General features: G+C 41.4%; 2 protein-coding genes across 5 annotated transcripts in view; both read left to right on the plus strand.

The window, feature by feature from the left end:
• Positions 1-8,168, plus strand: part of tmcc1a (transmembrane and coiled-coil domain family 1a) — a 48,645-nt gene extending 40,477 nt beyond the window's left edge. For all 4 annotated transcript variants that reach the window (XM_053624600.1, XM_053624602.1, XM_053624599.1 and 1 more), the window contains 4 exons: positions 336-584; positions 1,046-1,704; positions 4,205-4,340; positions 5,111-8,168. In XM_053624600.1, coding sequence (XP_053480575.1) covers positions 336-584; positions 1,046-1,704; positions 4,205-4,340; positions 5,111-5,425 — 1,359 coding nt within the window. In that variant the 3' untranslated portion in view covers positions 5,426-8,168. The remainder of the gene's footprint in view (positions 1-335; positions 585-1,045; positions 1,705-4,204; positions 4,341-5,110) is intronic.
• A 4,264-nt stretch (positions 8,169-12,432) lies between these two features.
• The window catches only part of plxnd1 (plexin D1), a 114,335-nt gene continuing 103,461 nt past the window's right edge, over positions 12,433-23,306 (plus strand). Inside the window, exons 1-2 of the mRNA XM_053624587.1 lie at positions 12,433-13,845; positions 20,595-20,771. Coding sequence (XP_053480562.1) covers positions 12,631-13,845; positions 20,595-20,771 — 1,392 coding nt within the window. The 5' untranslated portion in view covers positions 12,433-12,630. The remainder of the gene's footprint in view (positions 13,846-20,594; positions 20,772-23,306) is intronic.

A 23,306-nucleotide genomic window follows, 5' to 3' on the forward strand; every position in this document is an offset into this window, starting at 1 on the left:
ACAGTCTTTGTACAAAAGTATTTTTGCACATTCAGCATTAAAAAAAAAGTTAGCGGTAAGATCTGATCATACGTTCCTGTATTTACATCCTGGTTTACAGCTTCTAGGCTAATACTGCCCGGTTGAGGAAATCTTCCTTATATGATTTGAGGTCATCTTTTCTGAAAGTCACGATGTCGAGAATAAGGGACCGACCTCACGGTTACGGAAGTGGTTGACTGCGTTACTGTGTCAGCAAAAAGGGGGGAAAAAATTAACTTGGATAATCTTTCCGGTTTTGTCTTTCATCCTTTATTCGTGTTTCTCTAACCTCCCATCCACTGTCTCTGTTTCAGATCGAGAGGCTGGAGGGCAGTCTGGCTCAGGCAGCACTCTGCAATGTGGACGGCTCACAGGCGGGGTCAGAAGATTCAACGCTCGACCCCCAGCGCACTCGGCAGGCCATAGCACAGCTCCAGCAGAAGATCCTGAGGCTGACGGAGCAGCTGCGCATCGAGCAGGCAGCACGTGATGAAAATGTAGCCGAGTACCTCAAGCTCGCCAACAACACCAACGACAAGCAGCAGAGTTGCCGGATTAAACAGGTATATGATGTATGATCTCCTCGGGGGGCTTAAAAAAAAAGAATAAAAGATTAACTCGGTTTATAAATGAGGTTATTTATCTATTGGGTTCAGTGATTCCAGGGTAATGCTGAACAAGTCACCTAAAATCAACCATATTTTAGCTTGTTGGACCAAGAGCAAGTTTCACCATAGGCGTGTTCTGTTTAGTGTGTTCTGAATAGTGTTGGCCAGTAATTGTTTCACTTTCTGCTTTAGGATTCCTAGCTATTGTTCAAGTCTAAGTGTGCTAAGTGATCTTATTATTGACTTATATTTTGTACATGTAGCCAAAAAAAAAAGTAATCATCATTTTGCATCACTTTTCTTTTCTTCTGACTATTCCAAATGTGTCAGTTGTTTAAAGTTAAATGTCCTGATATCAGGGCCAGTAAAACCGATTTAATATCCTCATTCACTTTTCTTTTTTTTTCTATTTTCAGGTCTTCGAGAAGAAAAACCAGAAGTCGGCGGCGACTATCGCACAGCTGCAGCGCAAGCTGGAGCACTACCGGCGCCGGCTCCGCGAGGCTGAGCATGGTGGCGACGCGGCACGCCAACACAAAGGTGTTCTGCGTGATGTCCAGCAGGGTCTACGCGACGTGGGTGCGCGGGTTATCACAGGCCTTAATGATGGCGTGGTGAACAGCGTGCGGGGCGGCCTGTCCAGCTTCTCGCACGCCACACACACGGCGGCCGGTGCCGTGGCCTCAAAGCCGCGTGAGATTGCCTTGCTTCTGCGCAGCCGTTTCGGCAGCGCCGACAACATTAGCGTGCTGAAGGATGGAGAAGATCCTAATGGTGCCAACACCAGCGGGCACTTGCAGGGCAGCCCACGGTTTGGCAGCGAGGAGGACTGCTCGAGCGCAACGTCAGGATCAGCTGGTGCCAATAGCATCACAGGGGGAGTCGGCGGGCCTCCGAGCTCTAAGGGGAACACACTGGAGCGGGGAAGTTGCATGGGCATGGAGATGCTGATACAGGAGGTGCAGGAGCTCAGGGAGGTTCAGGCTCGTCTGGATGAAACTCTGGAGGAGCTGAAGGTCCATTACCAGCGGGACTACACACTGTCTTTGCAGACACTGCAGGAGGAGCGGTTCAGGTAAGACATACACTGAATGGCATCAATTTCATGTGTATGTTTAATAAAATACTGTAGCGTTGTTTTTTTTTCTTTCCTCAACCTAAGCTGTATCAAACACATCTCTACAGTACTGTATTTTGTACTGCAGACAGTAATTCCCCTGTACTGAAAATAAATGCATTTATAATAGAAATCTAAGAGCAGTTGTTTTAAGGAAGAGTTTTTCATTATTCTTTGTCTCAATTTCATCCAGGTGTACCTGGAATCATTTACTTTACTCAAGTGTTGGAAAGTTGGGTTAAACTAAATAGAACCGTCTTTGGTTCGACATTCTCTCATGTTTAGCTCATTGAGAGGACTTCACTGACTTTATTGTTAGAATGTAATGATTAGGTTTTGAATTTGTTTTAAACTCGCGTATTTTAAACCATTTACTGACGGAATTCAACAGCTGTTCTTCAGTTTCCTTAATGACTGGGATTTGAGCAAAAAACTGGTTTCACTCTTAGTCCATAGCAATCACTGTAAACTACAGATGCACTGGATTAACCTTTAAACTATGGTCACATTTTACGCTTTCCAGCCCAGATCCTATATTGATGATCTCACTGGTGTAAATAAAACATGGCCCTGAAATGACACAATTTCAAAATCAATGTCACGTGCATGATCCAAACACATCAAGAACAACAAAAATATTAGCAAGAGTGCCTCTCTGCAGTAATGAACTGAAAGAGGGTAGCATGGCAGCCACTGTTTACTCTGGATATTCGGAAGCAGCTGGTAAGCTGTTCATGTAAAAAAAAAACCAGAAATTCAGATCTAAACTCTCTCTCTCTCTCGAATATATATATATATATATATATATATATATATATATAATGTATATGTGAGAGAGAGATAATATATCTCTATATATGCTCTAGGACACCATATAAAAGTAGCTTAAATCAGCTGTCAAAAGTTTCAACTTGTGTCTATTAAAAGATTCAGTTCTATGTCAAGTTTAAGAAAGGGGAGGAAAGAGAAAAAATTATGCTTGACTGAGATGGAAAAGGTTGGTGTGCTGATGCTTTGTCATCATTTATTTAAATTAAGTGGGAGTTCTACTCTCTACATGACTGTTGATGTTTACCTAGTGCTTCTTCTGATTGTAATCTGCTTCTCCTTTTTAGTATTCACATAACAGTGTCTAATGGAAAGAAGGGGTTTTTTTTTGCTTAGTTTTTGGAAATTCTAAACATTTAGATGGAAAGATACCTGTTACCAAATTCCTCTAAAAAAAAAAAAAAAAAAAAGCTGGAAGAGAGGGACAGCTAGAGGGAGGGAGGGAGGGAGCTAGGGAAGGACGGAGGTAGAATTAGAAAAGGATAGACAAAAGGATTTTTCTCCCTAAAATGTCCAGCTGTGCTTCACCACTTTTTTCCCCTTCAGCTAAAAATAGTGAGAACGGCAGAACAGCTATTTTATAAAAGCGACTGGCATGTGTGCTGGGCCTGCAGTGTGTACTGAGACAAGTGGCCTTCTTGACACTGTTTCTAATGGACCGCTCGCTATAACTGGGTTCTCAGCTCATAAAGTATTTCGGGGGGGGGGGGGGGGGGGGGTGTGTTTATTACATGTACATAAGCCCGATTGGTTTCCGTGTTAAAACGCAACTGCATTTGAGTGATGAATAGAAGTCTGATTTCACTTCTGAGATGACTATGAACATATGACTGTTCTCCACTGAGAAACACAGAATCTCTCTTACAAACACACACACACACGTTTGTCTTATTTACAGGTTGACGGATACTGGATTTTACTGATACCGATAACTAAGCTGGGCGGTACCTGCCGATAACCCATTAATCAACCGATAGTTTTTAAATGTCTTGCTGAATGAAAACATATCACTCAGTAAAATATTGCTGAATTTATTACAAAAATAAACAGTACTAACTGTACCATGAAACTGAACTGTACTTTTTAAAAAGTGAAATAAATATATAAATATTAATATATTAACTATTAATAAATCTTAAAGTAAATAAAAGATATACATCCAAACTGAGCCAAAAAGTAACACATAAATAAAAATAGAGACATAAATAACACTTCAAATAGCACAACAAAATTAGTCAGTTTTTATTTCAGCTGTAGAGGCCGCTCTCGTACTGTATAATGATAGCGGACCCTTCTCAGCCAGACACAACCGGGAAAATCTATCGGGTGTGGATTTTTGCCGATAACCCATATTCTAGCAATCGGTTATCTGTGCCGATTAATCTACAATACTGATCAGTCTTACTATCCTTGTTAAGAATTTCCATTGACATAATTATTAATGTTATGCTTGTACCTAAATCTGACCTTAACCTCTCTAACCAAGAGGTTTTATCATTTCAGTCTTTCCAGGGAAATGCTTACTTTCCCACTATTATTCCTGTGCCGGTGTTCTGTGTAATATATAATTATGACTGTACTATAGATTTTGTGTGTGTGCTAATAGCTTTGGGCGGGGTGATTTTTGTAGGTGTGAGCGGCTGGAAGAGCAACTGAATGACCTGACAGAGCTCCACCAGAATGAAATTCTGAACCTGAAACAGGAGCTGGCCAGCATGGAAGAGAAAATGGCTTATCAGTCGTATGAGAGAGCTCGGGACATACAGGTATTGTGTGTGCGTATGTGTGTGTGTGTGTGTGTGTGTGTTTGTCTAACTTTCAGGCCAATCTGATATTGAGTGTAGTACAGGATGGGTGTTCACAGTGCTGCTTTGTGTGTGTAGCAGTCCTTATTAAGAGTAGACTATGCCCTCTAGTGGCAAGATGAAACAGGTGCAAAAGAATGGATTAATCACAGCTTGTTGGTTGTTAGGTACTGACCAACACTCGAGCCAACTGCTAACATTCGATTCATGTGTGTCAACATGAGCACAGCTAAAAGGTCTCATTTACCAACAAACATCACTGCGAAACACAGTGCAATTGTAATTTCACCAATTTAAGTAGTTTTCTGCAGAAAACCCACACAAATTTAGAAAATATCCACAGCAAAATCAAACTGTTTTGGCTGCAACAATCACAATAAAACGCAGCAAAATCCTTCTCCACTTTTAAATGAGTTTGTAGCAGTATTGGCTTTAAGATCATTTAATATACATACACAGTACTTAGTTAAATCTGTAACATTGACCATACGGATTGCTGTTTTGAGAAGGTGAACATCAACATTAGAGTTATCAATAATGTTAGTGCTACACACTATTGTCTGCTGTTGTTGCTGTACTGCAGATACAGTCCAAAATGTTGCATGATTGTTTGAAGTTCACTGAAGTAGAACAGTATCAGTAGCCATTCAGAACTGTAAGTGTAAAAGTGCAGTTAAAATAGCTTTTTATGAGCTTTACATATCCATGCCTGTATCTTTTTCTCCCTCTAGGAGGCGCTGGAGGCCTGTCAGACACGCGTCTCAAATATGGAGCTGCAGCAGCAGCAGCAGCAGGTGGTGCAGCTCGAGGGCCTGGAGAACGCCACGGCACGCGCCCTGCTCGGCAAGCTTATCAACGTCCTGCTCACCCTCATGGCCGTCCTCCTAGTGTTTGTGTCCACTGTCGCTAATTGCGTGGCGCCCATGATGAAAACGCGCAGCCGCTCCTTCTCCACACTCCTCCTCTTCCTGCTCTTCACCTTGCTCTGGAGGAACTGGGACGCACTCTCAGGACACACACTTCGCTTTCTGCACGTGCCGAGATGATGACGCTGACAACCGCAACGCAGTGGTGCTTTGAACATCAGGAAGCTATGGCCAACTGTGAACCATCAAGAGACGGGGAAATAATCTGTGAAAAATAAACTTCCTTTTTTTTTTTAAAAGGAAGAGGTGTATACGTTTACATTTTGGAAGTATGAATTAAAAGTCAGCCTTTTCTTGTTGCACCTCTTTTATTAGGATGTTGTAATAAATAAATAATACATGCTATTCCATCGATTTATAACAAATTTTTGTTTTGTATAATAATCAGTTGTATGTAGCATCAAAGTCCTATTTCTGAAACAGGTGATGGGAAATTATTTGGATGTTGCACTCGAACTTTCCTCCCCTATCACTGCCTTTTGGTAGATTTTTAGTAAATCTTATGGTCTGCCTTTAAGGGGGAGGGGGGTATGCACTTTGAGCTATCATTAGCAGTGTTAGCCTACTCTGCCATCACTTTGTTCACCGCACTGGATTTAACATTGAAGGGGGAACCTGAATGGACTGATGGACATACTTGAAGAGAGTGGTACTCTAGGGACCTTCTGTGCTTCCATATTGTTTCTATTAGCAATGTATTACCACTTTCAGGAACTTTATAGTACATGAATGATAAAAACAATGAATTTATGTTAAATGAATGAGTGAGTTGTTGAATGAGGCACTACTGTTGTGATCGGAGCCTGTTTACCGTATGATATCAGAGAAAGTGCAAAAGGTCTTCAATGAATTTGACTCAAATTTAATTTTATTTCTACAAATGTTACACATTATATCGACTAGGCTATCAGCAGTCCAAATGTTTTTATTAGCATATTGCATTGGTGAAAATTCAAGCCTGTACACCTTTACTAAAAACAGGAGAAGCTTACTACATCCAGTATTGGATCACATCAGTTTTTGATCGGTGTTTGACCTTCATTCTTTTTAAGCTAATTTGTTTGTCTGAGTCATTAATAAATAAATAAAAATACCCATAATATTAGATTTGCCAAGTTTGCCATTTTATTGAAAATGCTATTTAAGCATTTCAAGGTGAGGACAGGGCATAGGACAGGACATGGGACAAACAAACAAGCATCAACAGAATTAATATGGGGAACATTCTATAATAAAACAGCTATATTTGACTTGACTATATTTAAATATTTAAAGGCACAGCTGTTTAAAATGAATGCTTTAGTGAATCCCTGTGGGATGTTCGAGTGGAGGTGTTCTTGTTTTTTTTATTCCAGCAAAGAAATCCTTTTTCCATGTGAGTGTAGCCAAGCTATTAACATTGTTTCTGTACTTAAATTTCTTTCATGGTATTGAATCTAAATGTAACATGTGAGGTGTCCAATTAAGCCATGGATAATTGGTTTAGCTACTTGAATAATAAATCAGATTAATTAGTAAATAAATCTTTGAATCCTTCTTTGGTGACCCAGGTGGACAGGCTCTAGGTGTCCACACCGCAAGACTGTTTAACCTTGACCCTGAAAATGTGTGAAACAGCCGGAGGTGTGTGTGTGTGTGTGTGTGTGTGCGTGGGTAGGTGGGTGTGCATGCTAAGCAACTTCAGTGCCTTCTGATGTCTGTATGCCTGTAATAAAAAGCATTCCTGCCTAGACAAAGACGTGTGTGCATCAGTGTGTGATAATTCCGAACTGATTCCTGCTGTGATGCCATATGTCACTCAAAGCAATTTTCTTGGCTCATTTATCCGAGAGAGATTTGAGCAACTAACATTTACAGGATATTGTTTGTAACAGGGTTCTGGACAGTACGGAATTCATGAGGCAATTATTTTCAGACGTGGAATAGTATAAAAGTCTGCCAAGTTGTCAATGTAAGACTCAAAATGCTAAGTCTAAATCCATTCTCTTTAGACACTCCCTTATACTTATACTCTAACACTCTTTATCTTATCTGTTTCTAATGCACATGACATTTAAACATTTAGACACAGTTCTATTAAAAGCAAAGTAAGAAAGAAAAGTGCAAGGCAGTGTGGAGAAAATTCAATCCCAGGGTGAAAAGCAATCACGCTTCGGAGAAAACGATACACAAACAGTATTACTTGTCATTAATGACTCATTTAAAACCAATTCAGTAAGCATGAAGCAGGCTACAATAATGATCAAACATTCATTCATTTATCTGCCTACCTTCATTAACCGCTCTCTCTTGGTCAATTTTTATATTTTTTTATTTTTTTTATCCAATAGTCTCTCTTTTCAGTCTATCCAACAGATGGCGCTCTTTAACTATTCCATTTTCTTAATGGTCCTGAGGTGGCTCTCCACTCATTGTGCCTGTTTTACCCAAATTGGTTCTTTTAAATCACATTAATATGACTAAATAATTTATTTGATATTCTTTATTTTCAGTAAGAGTTTATTCCACTAGAATGTTTTGACTGGACAGGAAACAGTTGCTCCAATCTCTTCTTAGGTCTTTTTAATATTACCTTTCCCAGATAACTTCTGGGAAACATATTTACATGTATTTATGGGAAGCATCCATCCATTCATCCATTTTCCATACCCTTTATCCTACACGGGGTCACGGTGGAGCCTGGAGCCTATCCCAGGGAATTCGGGGCAGAAGGTGGAGGACACCCTGGATGGGGTGCCAACCCATCACAGGGCACAATCACACACACATTCACACACCCATTCACACACTACGGACAATTTGGGAATTCCAATCAGCCTACAATGCATGTCTTTGAACTGGCCCGAGGAAACTGGAGTACCTGGCGGATCCCAACCCGACCCCCCCGCCCCCCCCCCCCCCCAAAGCACTGGGAGAACTTGCAAACTCTGCGCATACAGGGCAGAGACAAGATTTGAACCCCCAACCCCGGAGGTATGAGGCAAACATGCCAATCATTATGACTCCCACCTCCCCCACCCCCCCAGGAAACATCCATAATTTTTAAAAAAACGTGTAAAGAATAATGGAAGCACCAACCGCAGTCAGCAGGGTGATAAATGCAGTTGGACTCTGGATTGTTGCCAGACTTGGTGATTTCCGGCTCAGTTGGGCTATTACTTTGTTTTTTTAATCATAATGCCCTGAAGAAAAATGGTTGGCAGATCACTTGCTGAGCTTCACTTCATTCTTCCTGATTAAATTTTTCCCCCGATGTGTATAGGTAAATATTTGATAGACAAATTAGAATTTGGGTTTATATGCTGAAAGTGCTGTTTAGAAATGAACACCTTTTGGAAATGCAGATGGTCCATCACTGTCCACTAACGGTCCAGTATATTTATGACTACTGATACATGACATTATTATGGGTAGAAAAGTAATCTCTTTATAAATGTGTCATTACATGGGGTCAGCGTGTATAATGAGTGCTTATCTGGAAGGAAACAGGTTGTGGGTGTACGAGCACAGCTTTTGTAAAGCCAACCAAAAGAAAGGAATTTGGTGACCACCCCTCTGTGTGGTTCCTTATTGACAAATATTATGATGTTAGAGCAGGGTTTCTCAAACTTTCTGTAACCAGGGTCCCATTATACTTTAAAATAAATTCTATATAGCCACTCAGTACATATTTATCTTATGAACATAATCCAACTATTCATACTAGGCTTACTATTTAAATGAATACAATACTATTATGGCTATTTATTAGAACCCGGACATTTTATTCCTCAACTTTACACTGAAACAACATTGGTCATGATAGGTTGTGATTTTCACCACATTCCCACCACACACATACACACACACACACACACACACACACACACACACAAACATATATATATATATATATATATATATATATATATATATATATATATATATATATATATATATATATATATATATATATATATATATATATATATATGTATGTATGTATATCGTGGACTCCCTGGCTATTCTTCACAGACTCCTTGGCTATAGCTTAAGATGACTGTTGTGTATGGACTAAAAGAATAATATAAATGTGGGGGTAAGATCAAGGCGGACTACCAGTATCAGTTTCTTATCATCCAACTAAAGTCAGGCTACAGGCTGGCCCAGAAATGGGCATCTATGGATATGGTACTCACTGGGATAATGATAAGCAATGTAAGCTGTGTTACAGCAAGAAAATGCTAAAATTTGCCATGCAGGATTGGGAAACGCTGAGCAACAGCATCTCTCTTGGGGTTATACGGCATTGTTTCCAGCCTGTGAGAGGTTTAGGATTGCAACATGAAAATGACGCCTCCATTTATAGTAACATTCTTAAGAGAGCATGTTACACATAGTGGAGAAAGCGACAACTTGGTGTGCTTTTCCTAGCTTTCCAAACTAATGGATGTTGGTTGGTGATTCATGACATTTTGAAACCTAAGCACAACACAAGGGATTTCACAACGTAAGCCTACATAACATAACATGTATTCTAAGCCTGTTTTCTCAGGTTCTGTGTCGAGGTGTCGAAGGAAATTGAAGGTCAGGGGGCACTTCCCCTTGCCACTTTTCCTGGCTCATTTGCAGAGGAAATCTTGCACAAAATTGTGGTTGCTAACTGCTGCTGTTTCATTTCCCCACATTCTAGGACTCGCCATAGGCTACTGTTTTTTTCCCCTTGTTGTTCGTCGTGTGGTCCTCACGCAAAATTAGATTGCACCCAAAGAACACTGTGAAGCGAGTCTGAGGTTCATGTAAACTCAATTATGCTGCACTGTTTGCGTAGTTTAAACTTCAGTACAGTTCTACAAATCAGCTCACCATACAATGGGGCCTAATCTGAGCAGCAGAAGATATCAGTGTTACTCAAACAACCAGATCAGTCAGCTTTCCAAGATAACATTCACATGATAAGCAGTAGGCGGAGTGAAAATAGCCCCCAAATGACCACAGGCTTCCGTTACTTGCTGCTTATTATGAAGTAGTGATGTGTTGGTCATTTTTTAAAGTTTTTTTTTTTTTTAAGAAAATTTGTTTCAGTACATGTTGAAATGAATTTAACTGATTTCAGTAAGAAAGAGAGAGAAATTGTGAAATACGTTGTTTGATTTGTTTCACTGTAGCTGCTAAAAACTAAACCCAAGTTAAACCTCACCAACTGTAATTAAAAGCTGATGCTTTTTTTAAAAAAAATAACCAAATGCTGTCAAATATCCTTCAAAGGTCCAAACTGTTGGCTATTACGCTATTTTTAGAAATACTTATGTACATTTACATGTCATTAAGGTGCTACCTTTCATATGTACAGTATCCTTCACCTGGACGCATGGATATAGCATACCTTCAGAATGATTTAAGGCACATAAATGAAATTGGTTTTAGAGTAAAGACTGAAAGGTACACTATGTGAACTTATGTCAAAAAACGACACCCCCCCCCCCCCGGCCCCCATCCCCCATGCTAGGAATATTTGTCGGGTTTGGCCATATGGGGACCTTTGCCTTTTTTAAGTATTGTGTTTTGTTTTGTTGTTTTTTTTTACGACAAATGTGTGTGTGTGTGTGTGTGTGTGTGTGTGTGTGTGTTTCCGTTCGCCTCAGTATCACGACGCGTTTCCCTGCCTCACGCTTGGCAAAACAATCCGCGCGAGCTTATCACCTGAATTTATAGCGCGAGGTGGTGACGTATAGCTCACTTCCTGTTAAAAAAAAAACCCAAAACAAAACAAAACCTTGAAACTTGCAGCTTATAAAAAGCTGAAAATAACTCCAGTGTAGGCTTCGCCGACCTCTCAAACCATTTATCACCATGCCATGTATCTACAGAGTGTCGGAGCGGAGAGTGTGTGTATGTGTGTGTGCGCGCGCGCGCGCACATTTTATGGATAGCCAATCATATGTCGCACTCAAACGCATAGTGAATTCTCTCCTTCTTGAGGTTCCATGTGTCGTGTTTAAATATTCATGAACATGAAGAACATACAACAACAACAACAACAAAAACCCAACAAAAATATAGCGTTATACATGAATAAGTACAGGAAAGAGTCCCGTGTTTAGCTTGTGTCCATCTGGTGGCAGTTTAACGGTAGTTAGTGGGCCGTATGTGAGTCCAGCATGGCCATCTGACTGCCTGCAAAAAAAAAAAAATAAAAATAAAAAAACAAGGACATGCTCCAAAAGTGACTGAGCTAGGCTACCTGTTTCTGCTTTAAGTAGGACGACAAACACTTATTTGCGGGTATATACAAATTTATAGGGTGATAGCCTGGGGATTCCCCTGGGACAGTGACGTAAGAGGAAGTCCCGATTTATTATACATTTTTAACGACAGTGATTCTCAGCCTATTGCAATTGCCACTAACGTGCTTATAGTCGATATAAATATTATTCCGCTATCTATAATATCAAAATGTCTGGTCATGCAAAAATCGAATCTCAAATGTCAAGCTGACTTCCAAATGTAAAGATCGAATACATTAAAAGAAGTATAGGCTATAAACAAATTAATCTTGAACTGAACCTCGGTTTTAATAACACTGTTTAGAATAGGCAAATATGTTCTGAATTTGTTTACTGGAGCCATGAGAGCCTTTTATTCTTCTTATTATTATTATTATTATTATAGCCTTTTATTAATCTGTCCTATACAGTCCTATACAGAACCCAAACCAGTCAAACAGGATTAAAATACAGATTTAAAACATGTTGTGTCTATACACAATATTCCAGTAAATAATATAGTAGCTAAATATTTGCCTAATACGCATACTGTTTGTTTACTTTTATTATACTCATAAAAGTATTAGGCTTATTAGAGGTCTGTGGTTTTGTTACTTCAGAGGTAGACCTACTGTTTAAATAAAAGTTTGGGGTTTTTTTTGTTTGTTTGTTTTTTGTTCACGTGACGTCTTGCATGCAGTGTTAATTTCACTCTTGATAGCTCATAAAGTTGCTTCCAATGAGAATTCACTCGTCGTGAGAATTACTGGGATGTCAAGATGCGATGGATTTAGTGAAATGGTGTGAGATGAGCAGATCTGGGTGTGTGAGTGTGTGAGTGAGTGTGTGTGTGGGGGGGGGGGGGATAAGCTCTATTGCGCTCGCCCCTCTCTCTCTCGCTCTCTCTCTCTAAAGGAAGCGCGACTCCTTATCGCGTCACTCCGTGTTTAGGCGCTCGGCAGGAAACGGCTTTTCCTCCCGGATAGTTGCAGCGAGAGAGCTTGAAGCGCCGTCTTTCTTTTTCTCTTTACTCAATGCTCCTCTCCGTCCAGAAGCCGCAGAAGCCGGCCAGAAGGAAGAATGCCTCCTTCCACGGAGAGCCTCTCGGTCGCGTCTCGCGCGCTCTTGGTCACTGTTTTGCTGGCATCGCGCTGCGTCTGCGCGCTCCATGTCCAGCAGACGTTCTCGACCCAGAGCGAGACCAATAACTTTGTAGTGGACGCGGTGTCACGCCGGGTCTACCTGGCCGCCGTGAACGCCATCTATCAGCTCAATGGCACGCTGGCAACGGAGGTGTCAAATAGCACGGGACCGGTGCGGGATAACGTGCTGTGCCATGCGCCACAGCTTCCACAGGCGCCGTGCGAACACACCAAGTACCTCACGGACAACCACAACAAACTGCTGGCGCTGGACCGCGAGCAAGGCGTGCTGGTGGCGTGCGGCTCGGTGTACCAGGGCTTCTGCGAGCTGCGCAGGATGGATAACGTGTCCCAGATCGCCGTGGAGTTCCCGAAGCCCAACGCCACCGTGTTCCCGAGCATGCTCAACATCGTGGCCAACCACCCGAACGCAAGCACCGTCGGACTCGTGTTCCGAAGCCAGGGCGGCACCCCACGCCTGCTCGTGGCCGCCACTTACACGGGCCTGGGCACCGAATACTTCCCGAAGAACCACAGCAAAGAGGACCTGCGCTTCGAGAACACGCCCGAGATTGCGATCCGCTCGCTGAACACCAAGGACCTGGCGCGCCTTTTCACTTACGACATCAACCCGTCCGAGGATAACGTGTTCAAAATCAAGCAGGAGGTCAAGCCCAAGCACAAGCTCAGCTTCGTGCGCGTCTTCGCGCAAAAGAGCTACTCGTACATCGCCATGAACAACGACGCTAACAGCGGCTTCAAGGAGAGCCAGCCCAACAGCATCCTGGCGCGCATCTGCCTGGACACGGACACCCCGCGCCGCCAAACCTCCGAGGGCCGCAAACTCACCGAGTCTTACATCCAAATGGGGCTCCAGTGCGGAGCCAGCGGCAACATCTACAACCGACTCGTGTCGATTTTTCCCGCAGACATTGACGTTCAGGGTCACCCGGCCGCCGAGCCTTACCTGTTTGGTGTGTTCGCCAAGTCGAACCGGAAGTCGGCGCTGTGCGCGTTCCGGGTCGCGGAGATCGAGGAGACTATTCGGCGGGGACGCAGGAACTGTTCCAATGGACCAAACGGAGACGTCCAAGTGCTGGACAGCGTAATTCAGGGCTCGGGGGCAGAATGCGAGGCCAAAGGCAACATAGTGGTGAGTGTTTTTATTATTATTATTATTATTATTATTATTATTATTATTAGGCCTACTAAATATTATTCATATGTGTTCTGGGATATAACAGTCATACCTTGTAAATGATTAAAGGCAGTATAATATAGCGTAAATAAGTTAGTTAAAAATAGAAGTTCACGTGCTGGATACTTGCAGGGCTCCAAAAGCAAAATAGTGTATTTTTTCCTCTAGAAATAAACAAAGAGTAAGAAACAAAAAGCTGTCGAAAACTAACTACCTGCTAAAATGAGACCCAACGTCTTTCTGTTAGACTGAAGAACATGCTGATCTCACGTTTTCAGAACTTTATAGGGTTTTCCACGGGTTTTTTCTTCTTCTTATTCATGTCCAGACATATGTTTTCGTTCAAACCACTGCGTCACCTAAATCTGAATTCACTAAAACATGTTGATCTTGGCAAGTATGCAATGAGTGTTTTTACGCCAAGAGAATTGTTCCCACTGTTGGGGAGTGGAGGACTCTCCCACATCCTGAACTCGCTCAGTGCGCGCGCTGTTATTGCGCCAGAGCGTGGGTTATGGGAACAGCTCCGGGGTTGAGACTAGAGATTCATCCTCCATCCTGACAGATAAGCCGCATCCAAACAGCGGTGACAACACCGCGCTAAACCCTCGCCTGTAGTGACGTATAAACACAAGAATTTATTCCAGTGCACGGTGTTTAACTCTACAGCGACAGTTAGTGTTAAATTCACTCTGGTACTCAATTTTTTTTTTTTTTTTTTTACACATTTCCAGAAATGAGGGTTGGGGGTTCTATTCAGTTTGCTTCTGGGGTTTTCTCCAGGTAAGCAGTTTCCTTCCCCAGTCCAAAGCCACGCGTCGTAGGCTGACTGGCATTACCAAATTGTCCGTGTGTGTGCGATTGTGCCCTGCAATGAGTTGGCACCCCATCCAGAGTGTCCCTCGCCTCATGCCCCAAGTCCCCTGGGATAGGCTCCAGGCTCCCCATGACCCTGTGCAGGATAAGTGGTATGGAAAATGGATTTCCAAGGACGTCCTTATGATCATAGGACAGATTTTAATTTTATTTTTACTGCGTTTTTACTGTGTAGCTGATTCGTATTAACCTCTTTGAGCCTTTAGAGCTTTTTACTCCTGATGTATTCACAGCACTTCTTGCGTTTATTGGAATTGCATTTAAAAAATGACAGTTAACATTATTTATACTTGTTTTTTTAGTTCATGAATTTTAGTGAACTAAATAATAACCAGAATAACTTTTAAATATACATAAATAAATAAAGATGTAGGGGCGGGGGTGTATTGTTACATTCCCCCATGGTAACATTGAAATGTTTTGTTACAAATAGTAGGCATGCTCAGTTTTAAACAAGACCGTCTCAGTCTCAGGTTCCATTTGTGTAAATGTGTTAAGTGTAGTTTTACTAGGGAGAATACTTTTTAATCTTACTTTTTAATCTTACTCTGAATTCTGTGGCTGAATATCAAGCGGCATAGAGTATACTAGACAATTACATTATCCCCTAGGTTCAGAAACTTCTGGTCTAGGGCTGTATTTAAAATAAAATATTCAGCAAATGTAATGCAAAATCCTCCAACATAATGTTGGGTACTTATTTTAAATACATTATTAGTTGTTTGAGGTGTTGAGGTGCTTTGTTTTGGGGTGCTGGTGTCTCGACTGAACACTTTGTGCTGTGTTAATGACTATTATTGTTTAATAGACACTTATATTGTTAAATTAATTCTTGACAAACACCTTTAATGTGAAATCATTGAAAGTGAATTGTTCCTTATGTAGAAATTTTCAGTTACAGCTTATTTCCATTTCTGTGTTTTTGTAATCATAATCACAATCATAGCCTATGATATGTGAACATCTAATAAACGGTTCAAAGAATTAGTCAGTTGCAGCTTTCAAACATCAGCATTCCCCGAAAATAGTTCCTCATTGGCTTAAAGTGAATATTACGGTAACTGCCGTAGGGACTCACTTTGGTAGGAGGAAGTAATGCCAGTTTGGCCTAGTTTGGAGTTTTGTGGTCTCTCCAAAATCCCCTTTGACAAATCCTTAAGGATGTTTGTCAAGTGTGGGGAAAAAAATCCCTCCCAGATGGGTTTTTTTTTTTCTGGTTGGAGTTTCTTAATGCCAGTTTCAGTTCCTCTGCATACAGTAATCGAATGTACACATTTAAAAACAACTGATAAATAAAGTAACTCAGACCCTTGGACATGGGTATTTCACTGATTTCAAGGACAAGGTTAATGGTTGTTGTCTTGCTTTACTTCATCCATAAAAAATCCAACCAAATCACTTGTTCAAAAGTTGGTGTGGAGTTTGCACACCAGACAGGTATATGCGTTCATGCTGTGACAAGTTGATCAGAAATGTAATGCATATCATGCAAATGTTCTTTAAAGAAGCCTAGTAACACAAACTTCACCCTAACATACCATTCGAAACCTTTTATATCAACTTTGCTTATGCAAATTCTTATACATATATACAATCCCAATTCCAAAATGGTTGTGACACTGTGTAAAATGTAAATAAATGTAAATAAAAACAGAATGCAATGTTTTGCAAATCTCATAAACCCATATGTTATTCACAATAGAAAATAGAAAACATATCACATGTTTAAATTGAGGAAATGTACCATTTTAAGGAAAAAATAAGGTCGTTTTTAATTTGACGGCTGCAACATGTTTCAAAAAAGTTGGGACGGGGCAACAAAAGGCTGGAAAGGGAAGGGTTACTAAAAAGAAACGGCTGGAGGAACATTTTGCAATTGTCAACAGGTCAGTAACATGATTGGGTATAAAAAAGAGTATCTTAGAGAGGCAGGGTCTCTCAGAAGTAAAGATGGGATGGAATCTGGATGGAATCTTGCTGCTAAACCTGTATATACCTTTCAGCATTGAATGTGCCTATCCAGATGTGCAAGCTGCCCAGTCCATAGGCACTAATGCACCCCATACCATCAGACATGCAGGCGTTTGGACTGAGCGCTGATAAAAAGCCGGATGGTCCCTCTCCTCTTTAGTCCTCTTTAGTTTAGAGGACGCAGCGTCCATGGTTTCTAAAATGATTTTAAAATTTTGATTTGTCGGACCACAGAACAGTTTTCCACTTTGCCTCAGTCCATTTTAAATGAGCTTTGGCCAGAGCAGACAGCGGCGTTTCTGGATCAGGTTCACATATGGCTTCTTCTTTGCATGGTAGAGCTTTAACCCGCATTTGTGGATGGGTCGGTGAACTGTGTTCACAGGCAATGAGTTCTGGAGGTGTTTCTGAGCCCATGCAGTGATTTCCATTACAGAATCATGCCTGTTTTTAATGCAGTGCCCCCTGAGGGCCCGAAGATCAGGAGCATGCAGTATTGATTTTCACCCTTGTCTTTGCGCACAGAGATTTCTCCTGATTCTCTGAATCTTTTGATGATATTATGAACTGTAGATGATGAGATATTCATAGTCTTCTTAATTTTACATGGAGGAAAATCATTATTCTGAAACTGTTCCACAAGTTGTAGATGCAGTTTGTCGCAGATTGGTGAACCTCTGCCAATCTTTACTTCTGAAAGACTCTGCCTCTTACTGACCTGTTGCCAATTAACCTCCGGCCGTTTCTTTTTAGTAACACTTACTTGTCTAGCCTTTTGTTGCCCCTGTCCCAACTTTTTTGAGACGTGTTGCGGCCATCAAATTCAAAATTACCTTATTTTTTTTTCTTAAAATGGTACATTTCCTCAGGTTAAACATTTGATATGTTTTCTATCTTCTATTGTAAAAAGGGCTGCAACTAACGATTATTTTTCATCGATTAGTTGGCCGATTATCTCTCTCTCTCTCTCTCTCTCGATTGATCGATTAATCGGATGGGGCGGGACAAACTTTCAGTGACTTTTTTTGTGGTTATTTAAAATAAAATCCTCAAACTGTGTTACAAATATAAACTCAGACTAAAACTTTACGCAACTGTTTGTCCAAAACAGAAAAGAACCCAACACACTCACAGCCACACACACACACACATACACACACACATACACACACACCCCCCAAAATATATATTATTAATTTAAGACTGTAGTTTAATTCGGTGCTTTTTGTGAATCCATAAAAAAATAATGCATAAGTACTTATATATATAATATAAATATAAACTAACCAAATAAGATTATATATATATAGGCTCGTTACTAAAACAGGCCCGTTACTAAAACATCACTTCTATTATAATAAACAACAGAATTTACACTGCAAGCGCGCAAATACAACATATAATGACAGTAAACTTAAATTAAACTAAATCTTACAAGCAACTCACGACCACATCACTGTAATGCTTCTGTGCTCCACAAACTCTGCTTTATAAAGTTTATAAATCTTCTCGGCGGTGTTTAATATAAAATGCCCCCCTGCCTTTGAGGACTTAGAGGTCACACACTTTCTTCCTCAGTCACGTGACGAATTCGCCTCCATCTGATGGTGACTGAGGTCATGTTGGAATAAAAGATAACGCTGACAAACAGTAAAGTGAAGAAAGTCAGTGTTGGTGACTCTGAGGCTAAAGCTAGCGGCGTCGCATTACGTACATGTGACGTCAAGCGCCGTTGACTAGGAAGGGGCTTATACTTCCGGTTAGTAAAAACCCGCTAGTGTTATATTTGAGATGATATTACCTTTCTAAAATCCACAGACTAGACGGTAGAGTACTCCGTGCACAGTGTAAGTGTATAGTACGTTATTTGGAACACAACTTTAGTATTTACTCTCCGAGGTGTGATTTCTGAATAGAAGTAACGTAATGAGCAAATCTCTGCAGTGCCGCGCAGACCAACTAATCGATAATGAGATTCGTTGACAACGATTTTCATAATCGATTATTATCAATTTTATCGATTAGTTGTTGCAGCTCTAATTGTAAATAACATATGGGCTTATGGGATTTGCAAATCATTGCATTCTGTTTTTGTTTACATTTATTTACATTTTACACAGCGTCCCGACATTTTTGAAATTGGGATTGTAATTGTTTAAAAAAAAAAAACCCAGAAGGAATCAATTAAACCATACATTTAGACTTGAAGGTGATTTAAAGGAACAGCTCATGATGAATCCACACAAAACACAAAAAATCATTTTAATGTCTCAGACAAAAATCGAACTTCGTACAACAATGTTTTGCGACCTTAGAATACATAATGTGATGTGCTCAGTGGTGGCTGATTTAACGAACAAAAGCAAAGTTCAGTCAGTGTAAACTTTTTTCATTGCGTGCTATGATACTCAACTAAAAGCCATAAATAGCAGCACAGTAATAGGATGACACAAAACTCATGGGACAGCTACAAATACTATAGTGACTATGATGAAATGTAAAGAAAACATGCTAATGGTCAGCAAATAATATCCTTATTTCCTCAAGCTCACGCTGAAGCATGTTTCTGTTTATGGAACGCTGTATTCTGCATGAGCCCAAATCGATGACGTAAACAGAACGCAGTCGTTTTCTTTAATCGCAGGTCTATCGTTAGAGGATTTACCATGGAGGACGTGTTGTCTGACAGTCTGATCAAGTTTACCAGATGTACAGACAAAGAAGCAGAAGCTAGATAAATAGATACTGTAGAAGCTTGTTAGACGGCTAACGGTAAAGTTACTTTTAATACTTTTGACAAAATTGACAACTTTTGCTTTCTGAGTTAACAGGCTGGAATTAACATGATGATACTGGCAGCTAATAGCTTTCATCCATGGTTAGCAACATTTTTGACTGAACTATTCCTTTGGAAATCGATGAACAGATGGGCTCTGCATGATACCATATTTTCTTACGGTATGAGCCAGAAACACATGGTGCCCTGTCATGTGTCTGGCAAGACTCTTTTTCTGTTATTTAGGCTCACGCTTCGTTATCTAAACCATTAAAGAGGCACTTTTCCCTCGGGCTCCCCCAAAATGACACAAGCTCTGACATTTCATTACTCACGTTTCCAGACTGTGCTCACCTCAGAGACGACCGGTGTGGAACTCGATTGGCGACACACACACACGCACAAATTGGGGGGGGTGAGGAAGAAAAAAAGAGAGAAGAACCTTAGGTCCTATCATTGGACTGATACACATCATCATGATCAGTTATCATCGGTTACAAGAAATTAAGTATAAAACATAGGCTGTTTTCCCATAAATAAAACAAGCACTGTCCTTTCATGTCTCAGTAGCGTGTGAACTCATGAACAACCATGTCATGGAACCAGCATCAGCTTTTATAATGTTCAGGTCAAGTGTGAAAAGAAGACTTTGATTTCCCTTTTTAGTGCATGTAGCATATCCTTTAAATAGGGGAGCAACTTGTTTCTTAAGAATCTCATGGGAAACACCCCCACCCCCCACCCCAAGTCCCCCGGTTTCTCTAGTCCATGGTTTACACACTTCAACCAGCCGTAAATGTCCACCACCCTCTCAAGCGCTCTGCTCATGCGAGCCGAAATAAGTGCTCCTCTTAGCACAACACGTCTACTGTGTCACTTCATCCGTGATCCAAGGCTAGCCTAAATGATGCGCTTTCTAGATAGTTGAACGGACGAGTCATTCCAGCTTTACAGTTGGACTGATTATAACAATAGAGCAAATCAACCTTGCAAATCCAAGTGATATACGTATTTACAGTGAACTGACGAGTGTTTATTTGCTCTCTCTCTCTCTCTCTCTTTCTCTCTTTCTCTCTCGCAGCTTCAACAGGAGCAGCTGAATTGCGGCGCGGCCCACCTGCAGCATCCGCTGGCCCTGAGGAAGCCGATCAGAGCCGAGCCGTTGTACGAGGCATCTGGGATCAGCTCGGTCGCAGTGGACAACATTCACAACTACACAGTGGTCTTCCTGGGCACCAGCAATGGCCGGCTGCGCAAGGTGAGATGACATATTTCATTCAGTAGCATTGAACTTATTGTGAAGCCGGGATATCTCTTTGGATTCTAAAGCAATGTCATTTATAATATAACTTAAAACACTCAAAAGTGCCTTACCATCATCTAAAACAGTGGTCACCAACCTTGTTCCTGGAGATCTACCATCCTGACGACTTTAGCGCCAACCATAATCGTACCCACCTGGCCATCTAATCATTGCCTTAATAAGTTCTTGATCAACTAAAACAGGTGTGTTAGATTTTGGTTGGAGATGAAACCTGCAGGAAACGTAGAGCCCAAGGAAGAGGGTTGGTGACCGCTGCTCTAAAAGAACACTGTTTATTTAATAGCCACACAGAACCCTTCATCCCCTCCTGATGGAAGATGTACAAATGTGAGATCGAGGTCACGTGGTAGGACATACTCAGGGGTGGACAATTCATACATTTATTAACTAGCCCACCGGACGAGTGAAAGCTCCAATGTCTCATGTTTTGGTTGCCTGGAACTTGGGTAGCGCAAAGTAATAATGTATGGCGAGCTAGCTAGTTAAGAGCGTTAATACACATTAAGGGAGACTGAAATTATTTGCTGGATACGCATGTGGACTGTGCTCCAACAGTGTATGATCTCTGGACTAGAGTATTTCGCTCAAGTCATCGGGAGATCCATTCATACATCCATACATTTTCCATACCGCTTATCCTGCACAGGGTTGCGTGGGAGCCTCGAGCCTATCCCAGGGGACTTGGGGCACAAGGCAGTGGACACCCTGGACGGGGTACCAACCCATCACAGGGCAAAATCGCACACCCATTCACACACTACGGACAATTTGGAAATGCCAATCAACCTACAGTGCATGAAATTGGAGTATCCGGAGGAAATCCCCAAACTCCACCCACACAGGGTGGAGGAGGGAATTAAACCCCCAAACCTTGGAGGTGTGAGGCAAACGTGCTAACCTCTAAGCCCCCCCATCGGGAGATCACTACTTCAAAGCCAAATCATGCCACAGCCATCTGTGGCTGTGATCTGAGGGACCAAATTTAGAACCTAGAAATGCTTTCTAGGTGGGATTGATGGCATACTCTCTAACCAATCACAGGCACCTGTGAGCTCATGTATGCGGAAGAGGGCAGATAGCGCTATCTTCTGAGTATGTTAGATTTCCTTGTGACACTGCACAAGTAGCAGATTGAAAAGACCTGCTCAGCTGTATTCACTTGTCTTGGTTGGTAGTTGTTGTATGATGGGAGAGCTGGCTGGTGGGTTGGAATTGGCAGGTGACCAAATAGGGGGAAAACTGTGAGGAAAAAAACGGTTTTCATAAGGGCATTAAGTGCAGTTACCAGGCTTTTCCATCTTGAGCAGATGAAAATGTTTGATAGTTGCTGAGGAGTTACATTTGTGTGTGTGTGTGTGTGTGTGTGTATGTGTGTTAGTTTTAGAAAGCACCTCAACCAAGGAGGTATGTATGTATGGGCAGGGTTTAAGGATTTCTCTGAAAGCTTTGTTTTGTATCTAATGTTATCTGAGCTTCTTCAAGAGCCAGTCAGTGCTTATCAGATTTTTAAGGGTTCATGCTATATCTTTTCACACACCCCCCCATCTCTCTTTCTCTCTCTCTTTCTCCCTCCCTCTCTCTCTCTCTCTCTCTCTCTCTCACACACACACACGCATGCACACACACACCTTTGTGTCCCCATCTCAGGTTCTTGCCAGCAGAACACTCTGGTCTTGAAAGCATCTGCAGGCACCCTGCTTTCAGAGACAGGAGAAAAATATTCCTTAATTAGGCGAAATTCCAGCACCGTATCTCATTCCCATACGGAGTCACCTCTCAGTGCGAGCTTCAAAGTCAGCAAAGAAATGCAGCGAGTCGCTCCATGGCATCGGAAAAATTCTGTTAAACTGGTAGAGGCTATTGTTTCGCACAGGGCTTTATATGCGTGTTACGAGACAGGACCTGTTTGGCTGCAGGGCGTCCTGTTTTAGGAGTCCCACGAAAAAAAAAGGCTTTTTATTTCTATGCCAGGATGCGGGCTGGCAGTAATTGCATGCTTGGATTCTGTGCTGAGTCTGGAGTTAAGGTGTGTGTCTGTTTGAAAAATTGAAGTGTAGTTTGTAGTAAGTAAGACGTGACCGGGATACACATCTGGTAGACGGTAAATTTTTGTATAAATGAATATATGTGCATGTGCATGTGTGTGAGTGTGTGTGTGCAGGCCTTGTGGCTAGTTCTGTGGCTGCGCTAATGGTTTTAGTGACGTTTGTAATGTGATTTGAGAGGGTGACTTGGAGATGTGTTAGTGCAGTCAGATTGAGTTACAGCTCAACCTCTGCTTATATGCCACTCTTAAAACCTGCTAATACAATAACACACACAAACACACACACACACACACACACTCACACACACACACACACACTCGACTTCCCCTCTCTCTTTCTACCTCTCTCCCTTCTCCTAATTAGTAAAGCTGTGATATATAAGACAGGACTATAGACTGCAAACATTTTGTAAGCTTTTCAT

This window comes from Ictalurus furcatus, chromosome 5, assembly GCF_023375685.1.
Source record: "Ictalurus furcatus strain D&B chromosome 5, Billie_1.0, whole genome shotgun sequence".
NCBI classification, from domain to species: Eukaryota; Metazoa; Chordata; class Actinopteri; order Siluriformes; family Ictaluridae; genus Ictalurus; species Ictalurus furcatus.